Source organism: Lissotriton vulgaris, chromosome 4_1, assembly GCF_964263255.1.
Source record: "Lissotriton vulgaris chromosome 4_1, aLisVul1.2, whole genome shotgun sequence".
Taxonomy (NCBI): Eukaryota; Metazoa; Chordata; class Amphibia; order Caudata; family Salamandridae; genus Lissotriton; species Lissotriton vulgaris.
In genome coordinates, this window is record NC_141691.1 from 1,674,569,716 (window position 1) to 1,674,586,412 (window position 16,697).

The window sequence follows — 16,697 nt, forward strand, 5'->3', positions numbered from 1 at the left end:
GACTTACGCACATTTATAAAATTTCCATTTGCTCAGTTAAATAAATATATGAACCCCAGCAAACAGCGCTGCGAGGCCAACGCGGTGCACCTGAGTCACTCGAACCAGTAGCCAGAGTTCAGTTAATTACCCTACCGTAAAACTCGTGGAGCGGGGCTCCTCCAGTCCCATATTTATGGCGTCCGCATGTGTGTCTCTGCTCTGCCAATTGTCGCCTCCAGCCCCGACATTACATGTGATTTGTTTTTGGCTGTGTCTGGATGGACGGCTCTTCGTATATATATGCCCCCAGTTCTTCACATCTTTCCTCCTTTACTCCCTATACCCAAACGCATCTTCTAGCCAGCTTCCTTCTCTGCAAACTTCCCGCTCTGGCAACCAGACCGGAGGTGACGACCCACCCCCTTACCCCCCGCAGCACAGTGGGCAGACTTTGCTTTACATCCCGCCTCAGTGGCGCCGTGGGGCGGGCATCAGTGCTGTCAGCCTGATAGAAGCCCGTGACTCCGCTGCAATCACTACCCAGCAGTAGCAGTGCGTGCAGGCCCCAGCCTTGATTGTGTAATTTACGAGGAGGCAGGGGCTTTGGCACTGCAGTTTCAATCCGAGTGTCACATGCCTCATAAAGCGGGCTGCTGCTGCAGCATTCAATTTGTACTGTATTCAGTATTTTAAACACAATCGTGTGCAATATTAACTCTTTACTAGGGAGACCTCTCTGAATTTAGTGAACAGCTGATATCGCGGGTAGACCCGGCCCTGAAGATTAAGTGCCGGTGCTTAGCACCGGAAAGCACCGGCACAAATTAAGCACTGGCCTGCCTCCATTGGTATCGTAGCGCCAGTCTGCTGCTTGCTGCCTCGCCTCGCTCACACAGCTGCCACTGCCTAATTAACAGCGCATCTCAGTCGTAGCGCGAGATTGCATAATCACAATTTAAATTATTTAATTTATTCATCATTTTGTATCGTAGCGCAGAATTGCCTTAGTGCATAATTAATAATTAATTTACTGTTCGTTTTTTGTATCAGGAGCGCTGGATTGCCCAAGTGCGCTTAAACTAGAATCATTATTGTGCCGCGCTGCCTGCGAAATTGATTTGAACCCTGCTTCGCTCTTGGCGTGCTGCCATTTTGTTTTCATTTCTGTTGTTGTTGTGCCTCCATGACCGGATCTCCACCCCGCTCCCGCCTCCCAGCTGACCCTCCCTCGCCCCTCCACTATCCGCATATGACAGATGCATTTTTGCGCAGCATTCACGCGCAGCGGTCGCGCCCCCTGCGCGCCGAAGGTGCGCCAAAGGTAAGCCCGTCTGCGCCCGTCCGCGCCTGGCCCGCGCCCAGCGCCAGACCCCCTGGTCCACGCAAACCCCACTCCACCCGCATATCGTACGACGCCACCACCCTTCTAGCCCTCAACCCCGGACGCACACCGCAATGCTACGAAGCTGCCCCAGGACGTAGCCACGGTCCCTTCACATGCCACTCCTGCAAATTTACCAGCATCAAGACCCATACCAAATCCACTAACCCCAAAAACAGCTCCGACTCCAACCACCTGAAATGCATCCTGCTAAACACCCGCTCGGTCCACAGACACGCCTCTGAACTCTGGGATCTTCTGGACACTACATCACCGGACGTCGCCTTCCTTACTGAAACATGGATGAACGCATCATCAACACTCGACATCGCCATAGCCATCCAGGACAACTACAAGATCATCCGAAAAGACCGCACCGTCCAAACAGGAGGAGGCATCGCCATCGTCCATAAGAACACCATCAAAATCACGACCAGATCCGACGATATCCTTACAACGGCCGAACACCTCCACTTCCAGATCCACACCGACCCTAGGATCACACTCAGAGGCACCCTCATCTACAGGCCTCCAGGAACCCGTAAACAATTCAGCGAAGACATCACTGACTTCATCAGTCCACATGCCCTCGCCTCCGAGAACTACATTCTACTGGGAGACCTCAACTTCCACCTGGAAAAGAAGAACGACAGCAACACCACCACCCTTCTGGACAACCTGGCCAATCTCGGCCTCAAACAACTTGTTGACACCCCCACCCATGTATCCGGACATACGCTAGATCCAATCTTCACCTCCAGCAAACACATCTCCTTCGATCGCACCACAGCTCTCCATTAGACGGACCACAGCTGTGTTCACTTCAGCTACAAAACCGCCTCGACCCACAACCCCCCTCAACCGATTCCCCGAAGAAAATGGAACAAAATCACCACCGACCAACTCCTCACATCGCTCAACCAAAACCCACCCACCCTCTCATCGGACCCAAACCAAGCCGCCATCAAATTCAAACAATGGATCACTCACAGTGCTGACGAATTAGCACCCTTGAAAAACCATCACACCAAACAAGACAGCAAAAAGGCCCCCTGGTTCAACGATGACCTTAAGAAATCCAAGAAGCTATGCCGTACTCTCGAGAAAACATGGAGAAAAAACCCAACCACCGACAACATGACCACCTTCAAGGCAGCCACCCGCAAACACCACCAGCTGATTCGATCCACCAAGAAATCAGCATTCAAGAATTGACTCGACAACAACGCCCATAACAGCAAGGAACTTTTCAACATCGTCAAAGAATTCACCAACCCCACCGCAGCCTCAAACGACATCACTCCCTCCCAAGACCTCTGCGATTCGTTATCCTCCTTCTTCTACAACAAAATTGCTGACATACATAACAGTTTCGAAAACAGCTCCAACGAACAATCCTCTCCACCCCCCTCAGAACCTAAACTGCCCTCTAACATCCTCAGCGCCTGGAACCCAATCACCACTGAAGACACCATCCGCCTAATGAACTCCATCCATTCTGGCTCGCCAACCGACCCATGCCCCCACCACATCTTCAACAAAGCTGACTCCATCATCGCACCCCATCTACGTGATGTCATCAACTGCTCCTTCAACTCTGCTACCTTCCCAGAAAGCTGGAAACATGCCGAAGTCAGCGCCCTCCTGAAGAAACCCACAGCAGACCCCTCTGAACTTAAGAACTACCGCCCCATATCCCTCCTCCCATTCCCGGCCAAAGTCATTGAGAAAGCCGTCAATAGCCAACTCGCCGCCTTCCTCGAATCCAACAACTCCCTCGATCCCTCACAGTCCGGCTTTCGAGCCAAACACAGCACCGAAACCGCCCTCATCGCAGCAACAGACGACATCCGAACACTACTGGACAACGGAGAAACAGTGGCCCTCATTCTACTCGACCTCTCCGCCGCCTTCGACACTGTCTGTCACAGCACCCTCATACAACGCCTCAGCAACATCGGCATAAAAGGAAAAGCCTTGGACTGGATCATCTCGTTCCTAGCTGGGAGAACTCAGAGAGTCCGACTTCCCCCATTCAAATCAGAGGCCACCGAAGTCATCTGCGGTGTACCACAAGGATCATCACTCAGTCCCACCCTCTTCAACGTTTACATGAGTCCACTCGCTTCCATCGCGCGTCAACACAACCTTAACATCATCTCCTACGCTGAAGACACCCAGCTGATCCTTTCCCTCACCAAAGACCCCAACACCGCCAAAACCAATCTTCACGAAGGCATGAAAGAAGTAGCCGAATGGATGAAAAACAGCCGCCTAAAACTTAACTCAGACAAAACGGAAGTGCTCATCCTAGGATCATCCCCCTCTGCCTGGGACGACTCATGGTGGCTTTCGGATCTGGGCTCAGCACCCATACCCACAGACCACGCACGTAAACTTGGCTTCATCCTAGACTCCTCACTCTCGATGACCAGACAAGTCAACGCCGTCTCATCCTCCTGCTTCAACGTACTTCGTATTGCTCAAAAAAAATCTTCCATTGGATCCCCGCCGAAACAAGAAAGATTGTCACCCACGCACTGGTTACGAGTCGACTAGACTACGGAAACACCCTCTACGCCGGAATTACAGCCAAATTACAGAAAAAATACTCCAACGCATCCAAAACGCATCAGCGAGACTTATTTTGGACATCCCTCGCCAAGATCACATCACCGGCCACCTGAAAGACCTCCACTGGCTTCCCGTCAACAAGAGAATAACATTCCGTCTCCTCACCCACGCACACAAGGCCCTCTACAAAATAGGGCCCGAATGCCTCAGCACTTGACTATCCTTCTACACACCCACCCGCCAACTAAGATCCTCCAATCAAGGACTAGCCGCTGTTCCGCGCATCCAAAGATCCACAATGGGAGGTAGATCCTTCTCCTACTTGACGGCCAAGACCTGGAACTCACTCCCCACTCACCTCCGCCTTACACAGAACCACATCTCCTTCAGAAAAGAACTTAAAACCTGGCTATTCGATAAATAATAATCCCCCCTCCCCAAGCGCCTTGAGACCCTCTGGGTGAGTAGTGCGCTATATAAATTTTTTAACTTGAACTTGAACTTGATGCTCGGGTCTAGTTTCCGCTACATAAAACTGTTTTAAAAAAAAAGGACTGTAACATATATAACTGTGATGGCTATGAAAATATGTTTAGGCGATTTCTATGCGCAGATGTCTTTTATTCTCCTAGCACACTTTAAGATTGTAAACCCTGCTTTATCAATGTTGTGAATTAATATTTATATTGCTTGAAATGTAATAGACTATGCTCTATGAAACGTTTTTCTTTCCACAGGGCCCAGCCACTGGCATACGTTGTACCCTGTGGCCGATGGAGATTATCAGTCCCCTGTTGACATCAGAACGAAAGAAGCCACATATGATGCCACGCTCAAGCCCTTAACCATCCACTATGAGCCGTCCAGTGCCCAAAAGCTCCACAACAACGGGCTGTCCTTCAATGTGGAATTTGATGACTCAAAAGACAAGTCAGGTGAGTGCAGCTCACATATTTATTACTTCAGGAGGTAGTTCTAAAGCCAGACCAAATAATGGAGGTGACCTGAGGGTTTACTGACCTTATTGATTCACAGGATAATGACACTCCTTCTCTGACCAGGTTCTATGTCAGATTAGAACATTGGAATGTTGGGACCACCATTGAAGGCAATGGAGTGCTCCAGGCTTCTAAAGGCTGGTGCAAGCCCTGAGCTCCAACTTTCAGATGTTTGTTCACACCTGTTTCTGTGAACAAAGGCCTCACAAAGCCCGAGGAGATTTCAACCCCCTTGGGATACGTGTGTTCTTTGTTTTACAAATTAAAACATTCTGCCCCCAGGCTTGCACTGCTGCTCTGAAGTTCATTCCTTTAAGGCAAAATCGGGCCAAGGATGAATCCAGGTGATTATTCAGTGGATGCCAACTTGAGGTGAATTCATCTAGGTTCACACAAGATAATAACGTTTTAATATACAGCTGTTTTGGTAATCAATCAATCAATCAATGCATTTGTAAAGCTCGCTACATACCCGAGCTGGGGGAGTGGGGGGGTGGGGGGGTCTGCTACTGATTGAAAAGCCAGGTCTTGAGAAGTCTTCTAAAGGCCAGCAGGTCCTGGGTCTGTCGTAGGCTGGTAGGGAGAGCGCTCCAGGTCTTGGCGGCGAGGTAGGAGAAGGATCTGCCGCCGCCGGTGGTTTTCTGGATACGAGGAACTGTGGCGAGGGCGAGGGTCGCAAAGCGGAGGTTGCGGGTGGGGGTGTGGAAGCTGAGTCGGTTGTTGAGGTATGTTGGTCCGGTGTTGTGTAGTGCTTTGTGTGCGTGGGTGAGGAGTTTGAAGGTGATTCTCTTGTTGACGGTGAGCCAGTGTATGCTTCTCAGGTGGGGTGTGATGTGGCTGCGTCGGAGGACGTCGAGGATCAGTCATGCCGAGGCGTTCTGGATTTGCTGTAGTCGTCTCAGGAGCTTTGCTGTTGTTCCTGAGTAGAGGGCATTCCCGTAGTCGAGTCTGCCGGTGATGAGGGCCTGGGTGACGGTTTTTCTCGTGTCAGGAGGGATCCATTTGAAGATCCTGCGGAGCATCTGGAGGGTGCTGAAGCAGGACACGGAGATGGCATTGACTTGCTTGGTCATGGAGAGGGTGGAGTCGAGGATGAACCCCAGGTTGCGTGCGTGGTCGGTGGGTTCCGGGGCTGTGCCTAGCAATGTGGGCCACCAGGAGTCGTCCCAGGCTGCTGGGGTAGGTCCGAGGATGAGGACCTCCGTCTTGTCTGAATTCAGCTTCAGTCTGCTGTCTTTCATCCAGTCGGCGACAGCCTTCATTCCTCTGTGGAGGTTGGCTTTGGCGGTGAGGGGGTCTTTTGTGAGGGATATGATCAGCTGGGTGTTGTTGGCGTAGGAGATGATGTTGAGGTTGTGTTGTCGTGCGACGTGGGCGAGAGGTGCCATGTAGATGTTGAACTGTGTCGGGCTGAGGGAGGATGCTTGTGGGACGCCGCAGATGATCTCTGTGTTTTTTGAGCAGAACGGTGGGAGGCGGACGTTCTGGGTTCTGCCGGAGAGGAAGGATGTGGTCCAGGCCAGGGCCTTCTCTTGAATTCCGGCGTCATGGATGCGCGCTGATAGGGTGCGGTGGCAGACCGTGTTGAAGGCAGCTCACAGGTCCAGGAGAATGAGAGCAGCTGTTTCTCCTTTGTCCATCAGGATCCTGATTTCGTCGGTGGCGGCGATGAGGGTGGTCTCTGTGCTGCGGTTGCTGTGGAAGCCGGTTTGGGAGGGGTCCAGGATGTTGTTGTCTTCGAGGTAGAAGGTTAGCTGTTTGTTGACAATCTTCTCTGTCACTTTTGCCGGGAACGGAAGCAGGGAGATGGGCCGGAAGTTCTTGAGGTCTTTGGGGTCAGCCTTGGGTTTCTTCAGAAGGGCGTTGATCTCGGCGTGTTTCCAGCTTTTCTGGGAAGGATGCTGTCTTAGAGGAGATGTTGATTGTTTTCCGGAGGTGGGGTGCGATGGTTGTGCTGGCAATGTTGAAAACGTGGTGAGGCCACGTGTCGGATGGGGACCCGGAGTGGAAGGAGTTCATGGTTTTGATGGTGTCTTTGTCGCTGACGTTGGACCAGGCGGTCAGGAGACTGGTGTGGGTGGAGGTCGCGGGGATGGTGGTCTTGGTGGTGGGTGCAGGGGTGTCGCAGTTGAAGCTGTCATGGATGTCAGTAATCTTGCGGTGAAAAAAGGTGGCCAGGGAGTCGCACAGGTCTTGTGATGGTGGAATGTCGTTGGTGTTGGTGCTGGGGTTGGAGAGTTCTTTCACAATGCTGACGAGCTCTTTGGTATTGTGTGCGTTGTTGTCTAGGCGGTCCTTGAAGGCGGTCCTTTTGGCAGTCCTGATGAGTTGGTGGTGTCTGCGGGTGGCGTTCTTGTGGGCTGTGAGGCTGTCTGGTGAACGGTCGTGGAGCCATTTCTTCTCTAGCTTCCGACAGTTGTGCTTGGAGGTCCGGAGGTCTTCGGTAAACCAGGCGGCTTTCTTGTTGGTGTGGTTGTTTATGGAGATCTTGGGAGGGGCGAGGGTGTTGGCGCAGTCGTTGATCCACAGTTTAAGGTTGGTAGCGGCAGGGCGAGGGTGGTGGTCAGTTGATCTTTGGTGACCTTGCCTCAGCAGCGGTGTGGCAGCTGTTGGGTGCGGTGGTGTGTGGTGGGTTTCCTGACGGTGAAGTGAACGCATCTGTGGTTGGTCCAGTGGGGAACCGTGGTGTGGTTGAAGGAGACGTGGGGGCTTGCGGAGAAGATGGGGTCCAGCGTGTGTCCAGCGGCGTGGGCGGGTGTTGTCATGAGCTGTTTGAGTCCGAGGTTGGCGAGATTGTGGATCAGGATGGTGGAGTTTGCGTTGTTGTTGTTCTCGAGGTGGAAGTTCAGGTCTCCGAGGAGGATGTAGTCGTGGAGGCGAGGGCGTGGGTGCTGACGAGGTCGGCGATGGTGTCGCTGAACTGTGGTTGTGGTCCCGGTGGTCTGTAGACGAGTGTTCCTCTGAGGGTCGTGTTGGTGTGGATCTGGAAGTGCATGTGCTCGGCGGTGGTGTGGGTGTTGTCGGTGTTGGTAGAGACTCTGAGGGTGTCTTTGTGGACAATGGCGATTCCCTCTCCAACTCCGTTGGTGCGGTCTCTGCGGGAGATCTTGTAGCCCTGTGGGATGGCTATGGCGATGTCTGGTGCTGAGGTGGCGTTCAGCCAGGTCTCCGTCAGGAAGGCGACTTCGGGAGTGGTGGAGTCTAGGAGGTCCCAGAGTTGATGGCGTGCTTGCGAGCGGAGCGGGTGTTGAGGAGGATGCATCTGAGGTGGTTGGGTTCTCTGGTTGGTGGTTTGGCGGGCTGGATGCTGGTGTATCTGCAGTTCCGGCAGGTGAAAGGCCCTTGGGTGTGCTTCGGGATGGCCTGGCAGCAGGGATGGTATCGTCCGGGGTTGAGTGCGTGGAGGGTGCTGGAGTCGTAGCGCATTCTGGTGTTGCGGGGGGCGCAGGGTGCAGGGGTTCTGGCACGGGGCACAGTTCAGGCGCGGACAGGCACAGACGGGCTTCCCTTTGGCGAGCCTTCAGCGCACCAGCGGCGCGCCTGCTGGGCCGCAGGGGAGCAGCGGCGGGAAGCGGGGGCACAGAGGGCAGGGGCGCAAAAAGGAACGCCTAAGAACAGAAAACCAAAAAATACAAAATACAAATGGCAAGTTAGAGAAAACAGACTAGCAGTTCAGTGGAAAGCGCAACACAGTCCCCAGGGGCACACCAGCTGCGAACCCTTGGCAGCGGCAGCAGTGGGGCAGAGGCACGGGCACAACAGGAGGAGCCGTGCGGCGTGGGGAGCGACCTGGGGTCAAGTACTACCACTGAACAGTAGGAATTCTGTCTTATTCATAATGAGCTTTAGGTAGGTCTTTGACATCAAGCTCTGGGTTAACTCCAGTGTTTTTTCAAAACAATGGTTACTAAATGGCCAATATGGTCCAAAATAGACGCAAGAAATTGCATTAGAGATAGTGTATGTCAATATGCCTAAATTAAAGTGGACATATAGGGTAATTAATGCCAAAAAGAGCAACAAGGAAATATATTAGCAGCGACACACTGGAATTGTGTAACACGTGTTATTTATTTTTTCAACAATATGCTAATATAGTTCAGGTGCTCACATAAAAGTGACAGCAAGCATGATGTGGTGAGTAAGGGTGACTTTAAAATATATACATCACATTTACAACATTAAGTGGAATCTCCTAAGTGACAATTGTTTTAACAATGCAACAAGTTTCTTGAAGTAGGGGGTGCTCCTAGTGAAAAATGTAACCAAACTAATGCTGATTAGTTTGGTTCAATTTTTCACTGGGAGCACAAAATCACTAGCTGCAAAATAATGTACTATAATATAATATGGGCCCAGGGACCATACTTTAACATACTTTGCCATTTTTTATAGATTCTTCTTGCTCACATACACTCTGTCGTGATGATGATCTCAACTCAGTGAGATGGAAACGCCGTCGACCCCCCTACAACAAGAAACTCAGTGCATTGTTTAAAAGGTGTCACTTAGGAGTACCTACTTTATGTTGTCAATGCGATGCATAACCCTTCAAATGACAATAGGAGTTTAATAAAGCGAGCATCGCATATCAACAATCCCACTAACAACCTGATGCTAAAAATGCAAACACAACACGGTACACTAGCTTCCAAAAATGCCAAACTGCGTCACTTGTTAGAAGTGGGACTGAGTTAAACGCAGCATCGCGCTTCTTTAATAGTTGTGGCCGAGCGATTAGAGATTCTTTCAAGAGACAATATAGGGAAGAAGCTCAGATTCTTTCACAGGAGGAAGCCGCGCGAGAGCGCGCGCATCCCACTGGTGCTGGGACACAGCCCTGCGCGCGCACCGGGCTGCTGCCGCGTGACAGGTGACAGATGGCTCCTCGATGCCGCGAGCCGATGTAATCTACAGTTTTGCAGGCATCAGGGTTAGGGAGAGGATTTCCATGAAAGACTTTCACTAATCCTGCCGCTGTCAAGTTGCTCCTGGATAGGGGCGATGCTTTGTTACAAGTACGAGTAGAAAACAGCAAAAATTACATTTCGAAGTGAAATTAATTTGAGTATTTTTTCAATTTCTAGAGAAAGATTGAATACGACGTTCTTTTACCTGTGGCATGCATTTCCTTGTATAAAGCCTGAATTGATACACTGTGCCAACATGACTGAGCATGTCTAGCGGCAATCTGGCCATGTTTTCACAACAATGCAACATCATCACAGCATCTCAGTCAGAATCAACCTATGGCCTGGCCAAAAGCCATTGCTAATCCTGGCCAGGTGCGACGTCAGCGCGTCTGACTATAATTCTGCCTTCCCTTGTCTGTGGGGTGACGGTGGCCTGGCACTGAATTTACAGTGAGCAGTGGATCTTTTACCAGAGGCTGGACGCTGGCACTACAGTCCTCTCTACCTGTGACCATAGAGGTTCCAACTTTTATTTCCCATATCTCATACTTAGTCGAAATAGCTTTACATAGGTAGGACAGCGGTACAGACAGACATGAGACCGATACTAGTTCAGTCCCGTCGTGTCATGCTCTTCCTGTGCCAGCTGTAAACGTACGGTGGTCTGGCATTGACTTGGCTATGCGTGTGCCATGCACTGTGTAAAGTCTACACCGGTCAGGCCATGGTTCCAAGCCCTCGATGGAATCTGCCATTAGCTTGGCTGCGGTTTCATAATGACATGACGCTGCGAGGTGAAGTCTGGGATTCTAACTCGATCCAGGCGAAATCATAGAATTCCCATTTTCTGACTGTGGCCTGCCATGGAGTGATGGTGGCCCTAGAGTTGTAAGACTGTGATTTAGTGAAAGGATAAGGTGTGCCTTCAGCCAGCGATACGGCTCTCTTCACTGTTCGTAATACCTTCGGTCTTTGTTTGATTGCTTGTCCTCAGTGTTATCTCGGCAGTTATCATCAAGTCTGCTTTTATCTTCTCCACCGGCTCAGAGACCTTTGCCCTGTGCGTGGCTGTTCCTGCAGCCCTGTGCACCATGGGCCAGGTTCCACCTGCAGCCGCACGAGCTCTTTCTGTCTTTCCTCAGCGCCATCGGGGCTTTCACTACCGCCAACAGATCATGTTCATTCCTCCACTGCACCCCCCCCCCTCACTATCAGCACCAGCACATCATCAAACATTACACCTTGCAGGCTAATTCGTGAAAGGCAACGTATAACATCTAATATTGTTTGCATAGGGAATCTTTTTTTCGATGAAACAATATTATTCTAAAAACCGAATTTATCTTTAAATTGTCTATCATTATATATTTGTATATTTTTAAAATATTTTATTGTCTTGACAGATACAACCAGATGCAAAATAGTAAAAAGAATAGGAATGAAAAACAAGGGAGAGGGATACAGTAATAGAAGGAAGAGAAAGCAAGTCAAAATTGTGCCATAAGGCTGCGATATACCATCGTCATGGAGTGAAAATTCAGAATTGACGGACAGCAGAAACAAACAGAGTCATTTCTGCAAGTAGAACTTTTCAAACTCAAACGTGAGTCCTTAATGGTTGTACAGTGTCCTCGGTCACTGTTCACTTCTTTTTTATGCCTTTTTAATGAATTATGTTGTATTGTATTGTAATTGCATTTGTATAGCGCTTACTACCCCCGACGAGGCGTAGAAGCGCTTTTTTTGTGAGTAGCACGCTACTCCAGGGCCCATAGAGGATTTGTGTTGAATTGGTATAGTGAAACATGTAGGTACATTTTAAGTGGTGGATAGGTTAGTCAGTTATTTGGATTCGGAAGGATAGCAGAAGGATAGAAGAGGAAAAAAGATTTGTATTTATAAAGGGGTTGTTACCCCTGATGGGGTGTTGAAGCATGCTACTGCGGAAACCCATAAAGGATTAGTGGTGAATTAGTATTGTGAAATATGAAAGTTATTTTGTGGGGGATATTAGTCAGTTATTTGGAGTGAAAAGGATAGCGGAGGAATAAAAGGGGAAGAAAGGTTTGCATTCATATAGCACCTGTTACCCCTGATGTTTGTTAAAGCGCTTTTCTGGCGAGTAGCACGCTACTCCGGTACCCATAAAGGATTTGTTTTGAAAAATTAGTATAGTGAAATATGAAGTTATTTGAGTGGTGGATATGTTATTCAGTTATTTGGATAGTGAAGGTTAGGTGGCGGGATAGAAGAGGGAAAGAGGTTTGTATTTATATAGCGCTTGCTACCCCTGATGGGGTTTTGAAGCACGTTTTTGGCGAGTAGCATGCTACTCTCGAACCCATAAGGATTAGTGTTGAATTAGTATGGTGAAACATGAAATTAATTTGAGTGGTGGATACGTTAGTCAGCTATTGGGATTGAGAAGGGTTGGGGAGGGGTAGAAAAGGGAAAAAGGTTTGCATTTATATAGCGCTTGTAACCCTGATGGGGTGTTGAAACGCTTTATTGGCGAGTAGCACGCTACTCTGGAACCCATGAAGGATTAGTGGTGAATTAGTATAGTGGAATATGGAATTTGAGAAGTGAACATTTTAGTCTGTTATTTTGATTGAAAAGGATAGTGGAGGGATAGAAGAGTGAAGGATTTTTAGGTCATAGCAGTAGGAGGAGGCTTTTGGATGGATGAGTAAAAAGGGTTTTTGGAGGGGAAGAGTCAGAGGGAAGAGTTTAGAAAGGTTTGTTTTGGGGATAGGCATAGTAAAAGAGGTGTCAGAAGATGCAAGGAGGAGTAGAGTAGGGGAGAGTCTAGAAAGGGTTATTTGGGGGATCATAGTAGTGGTATGGGGTTTGGGATAAATGAGAGAGTGTATGTAGAGGATATATTAGTAGATATATAGGGTGAGAGATAGGGTAGTGCATTGGAAAGAGCAGTAGAAAGAAGTTTGAGATGATTCGGAAAGTTGGACTTGAAGGTATTGTAGTGTAGTTCCTAGTTTCCCACTAGGCCCTGCGCATTGGAATAACATAAACAGTAGTATCGATGTGGAACTGCGGATATTCCAGGCCTCCACTGACTATGCTAAACTTAATTGGGTGTGTTACCAACTAGCTCAGAGGTCACTGGAAACTTTCTTCTCTGCATGGGAAGTGATCAGCTTCCCTGGCACAGACAAGAAGGGATTCAGCTTTCCAACAACCGTGCAACATGACAACTTTGCTCCTCAGATCAAGAGTCAATCTCTAGGGTCGTGTGAAACAATAGACATGTATTTCACTCAATCAGGTTAGTGCAGTTTACTTTCACGAGATGTAGAGAACAGAGAGACGGGCGTTTGTCAATAAAGGGTTAACATTTATTGAACAGTCTTTCTTCTCGTACAAGAGAAATGTATTGCCACAATTGCAAGACTTGTTATTATAAAAAGTACGTACAGTAAGATAAGTATTGCGAAATAGAACTGTAAAAGCATTGATATGGTTTCTTAGCCATACAATGGTTTAAAAGTAATAAAACATATATACAGTCATATATACATTAGGCTAAAATACTCAACTGGTGCTTCTAACTATGCCTACCCCAGTGTGCCTGACCTAAGCCTAACACGTGGAAGGGGAGTAAGTAAGTAGCTTTAAGTTAAGTTGGTTTTGCCAAGGTTTGCTTCAAGAATTCTCGTCTAAGGGTTTAGTCAACACCATACCTCTGAATAGAATGATGGAAGTCTGGTATTTCCTTCAGGGGGCACTCAATATCCCAGTCACCCGCGAGGGCAGACCGGAAACGCTGGAGCTGGATTTCTCTGCAGGAGAAAGGCAGCGGGTCTCTTCAGCGCGTCGGGAGGAGGAGGCGGGGGACAGCGTCCGCGGCAGCTGGAATCTGCTGGGCTTCTTTCGCAGAGGGACGGCTGTTCAGCTCCTAAGCGTACTGCACCATCGTTCGCACTTTAGCAGCGATAATGGTATCAGTAGCTTCACCACCAAGGGACAACAGCAGCAGCGTACTGCCTGCAGCAGCAATGGGATGCACAACAAAGTGCACGGCAGGTTACAGCAGCACGACAGCTTTCAGCTCACAGCTCACATTGCTTAAGGCAACGTTGGTAATATTTATACCTGACAGGTGCCGGGTTTGACGCAAGTTTGCTGGACATAAGACGTCAATTAAAGATGTCACTAGGAAGTGATAGCTATCAGTTGCTCATTAGAGTTCCATTACTAATCAAAACACAGCAAGCGGGGATTTCCAGGTTTGCTGAGTTTTTATCTTGTTGAAGAACTCGGAGTGTTAATCTAGGAATATCAGATAGTGACTTCTGCTCTGTCATTGCACTAATTGGTTGCAAAGGAAGTGGCAGAGAACTATGCTGGAATGTGGCTCTGTTCGTGTGAGGCCAGAGATGACTTTTCTGAAAGTCGCACTTGAACGGTTATGCCAATATAGGGAATAAATGGATTTATAGCCGAATAGGGGCATAAGGTCACAGTATCGATCAGGAACCTAGATAAACACGCAACACCCACTCCACTTATTCATGTCCATCAAATTACTTAAACTGGAGCAATTAGATGCATGTGTAACATTCGCCACCCCAAAATATATAAATGCATTCAAAATAGGCGTATTTGTAATACATGAAATTTAGGTACTGTACGTTTTTTGAAGCATATAAATCATTCAAAAATTATTGCATATGAAATCAATGAACGATTATGCATAAGAATTACACATGAAGTATCTCTAACAGAAGAAGGGCGAGATAAATCATCACATATAAATGCATTGTAATAACATGTGCTAGAGGCTGATGTAATGTTGTTATGTCTCTAGATGTGATTTTAGAAATAGAAGTTTGAAGCTTCTGTTCTCTAAGAATAGTTTTTACGTTAAGCAAAGAATTGTTCGTGCCAAAAAAAAAGTGAATATTTAGAAAAATTGTCCAAAACAAAAAGAATTAATGCTTGAACGGGAAAATAGAGCTACAAAGCTTTTTGCAGTCTTTGTTGATCAAAACTGAAGGCGGAATTCAGAGTTCATGGGAACGCTGTGTGTCGGAAAGCTTCTCCAAAGTTATTGTTTCTGTATGGGTGAGAACATCGTATCAGACAGGCTCTCAAAGAATTGGTCTACAAATTCAGGTGACAGTTCAACCAAATTAGATAGCGCTGTAACTTGGCAGGTGTGAGAATGATTGCTGTCATCATAGTCAATGCTCACTGAACGTTGTACCTGGATGATGTTGCTTTTGTCACTCGCTCCACTGTTACCACTTGGTTGTAGCACAGGAGTCTCCACGAATGCCGTCATCAGGATTGGTAGCCGCTGGGGACAACACAATGCGTGAGCAGTTATTGGACTGAGCAAAGTATCGACGTCCATTGGTACTGCTGATGGAAGTGAAAGACAGATGTCCAACACGCATTCATCGCCGCAAAGCATACACCGTAGCACAGGTAAAATGCAATTTTGCCATATCGGTCTGAATGAAAGGAACCAGGTCATGTTTAGATCTCTCAGCCTGGCCAATCCAAGGACGTTAGTTATCCTGTCCCGGTAGCGCATTGCTAGGATTGTCTCTTCCATTCCCATGGGAGCTATGTCTGAGCCGAGGCTTGCCATAACGAAGCAGAAGGGTCAAAAATAAAATCCCTGCGACGAGTCCCAAAAATAATGGTATGCCGTCAAAAACAGAGTGTACAAAATTAGGAACGATTCCCAAAATTGCCTGGAAGGGTGTTAGAAGTCCCGTAAAGACCGACTTAAATATGCCTGGGATGCTTGTTGCACTAGACATGTTAAGGAGTTGGCTGAACATTTCTACGAAATGCACGGGGCAATTTGTTGATAAAAGGTCATGAACTTCAGTAGCTGTCCTTGCAACTAGAAGATCATACGTCTCTTTTGATGACGTTATAGGCACTGTTGTCTGTAAAAGTACAGATTTCATTTTGCTTAATGTATCAATTCGTATAGAATAGAGATTCAGACGAGGCCAAATGGGAGTCACTGTGTCTGCAGGACTACTCGGGAACAATGCTTGCATACAGCATTTGACCATGGATGTTACTTTTACTGGATAACTTTTCCCTGGCACAAGGCCACAACATCTGTGATCCGTTCTAAGAATGTAACTCCCGTTTGAAAGTTGCATAAAGAAGGGCTCCATCTGAGTTGCAGGTGTGACTAGCTGGTGGCATGAAAAGTTGTTTGAATTTCCATCACATGCTCCCTGTAAATTAATACCCTGACACAAAAGTATACCGCTTAGTGAATGTTTACAGTTATCACCACCAAGAAATACATTTTTGTTGCTGTCACCGTAGCAAGAATGTGTGTATGGTAATTTCCATTCAGATTTTATATATCCTTTACCCAATTGCTCATACTGGCCAGCAGGTATGTACTCAAGGCACTTTTTAAATCGGAAAGTTGTTATCGGAATTGTGATAATTCCGTGTATTATCCATTCAATGACAGGACTCTCTGACATTGTCAATGGTAATCTCTCGAGTTTTTCGATGCTCAGGATTGTATAGTCTGCTCCTTTCTGTGCCAAACTGATCTGTTTATCAGTAAGGTTAAAAATGGAAAATAATGACGTTGTGTTGATTAAACGCCAAGGCACATAGCCTGAACGAAGATTTTGCAGCGTCCAGCCTAATTCTATAATAGAGCGTAATTGAGACTGGCCATGTTGTAACATTAGCAAGTCTCTGTCTATCACATCAAAGGCAGATGATACAATATTGTCCAACGAATATATTCTGGAAGACAGAGTCATTAACCCATTGTCTACTACAGAAAGTGATTTCTCCAAATTAATACGATCAATTTCTCGTATTTTTTCAGCA

General features: G+C 47.8%; 1 protein-coding gene across 1 annotated transcript in view; it reads left to right on the top strand.

Moving 5' to 3' along the window:
- The window catches only part of LOC147724394 (carbonic anhydrase 2-like), a 161,186-nt gene that overhangs the window by 31,685 nt on the left and 112,804 nt on the right, over positions 1-16,697 (top strand). Inside the window, exon 2 of the mRNA XM_086965954.1 lies at positions 4,675-4,872. Coding sequence (XP_086822080.1) covers positions 4,675-4,872 — 198 coding nt within the window. The remainder of the gene's footprint in view (positions 1-4,674; positions 4,873-16,697) is intronic.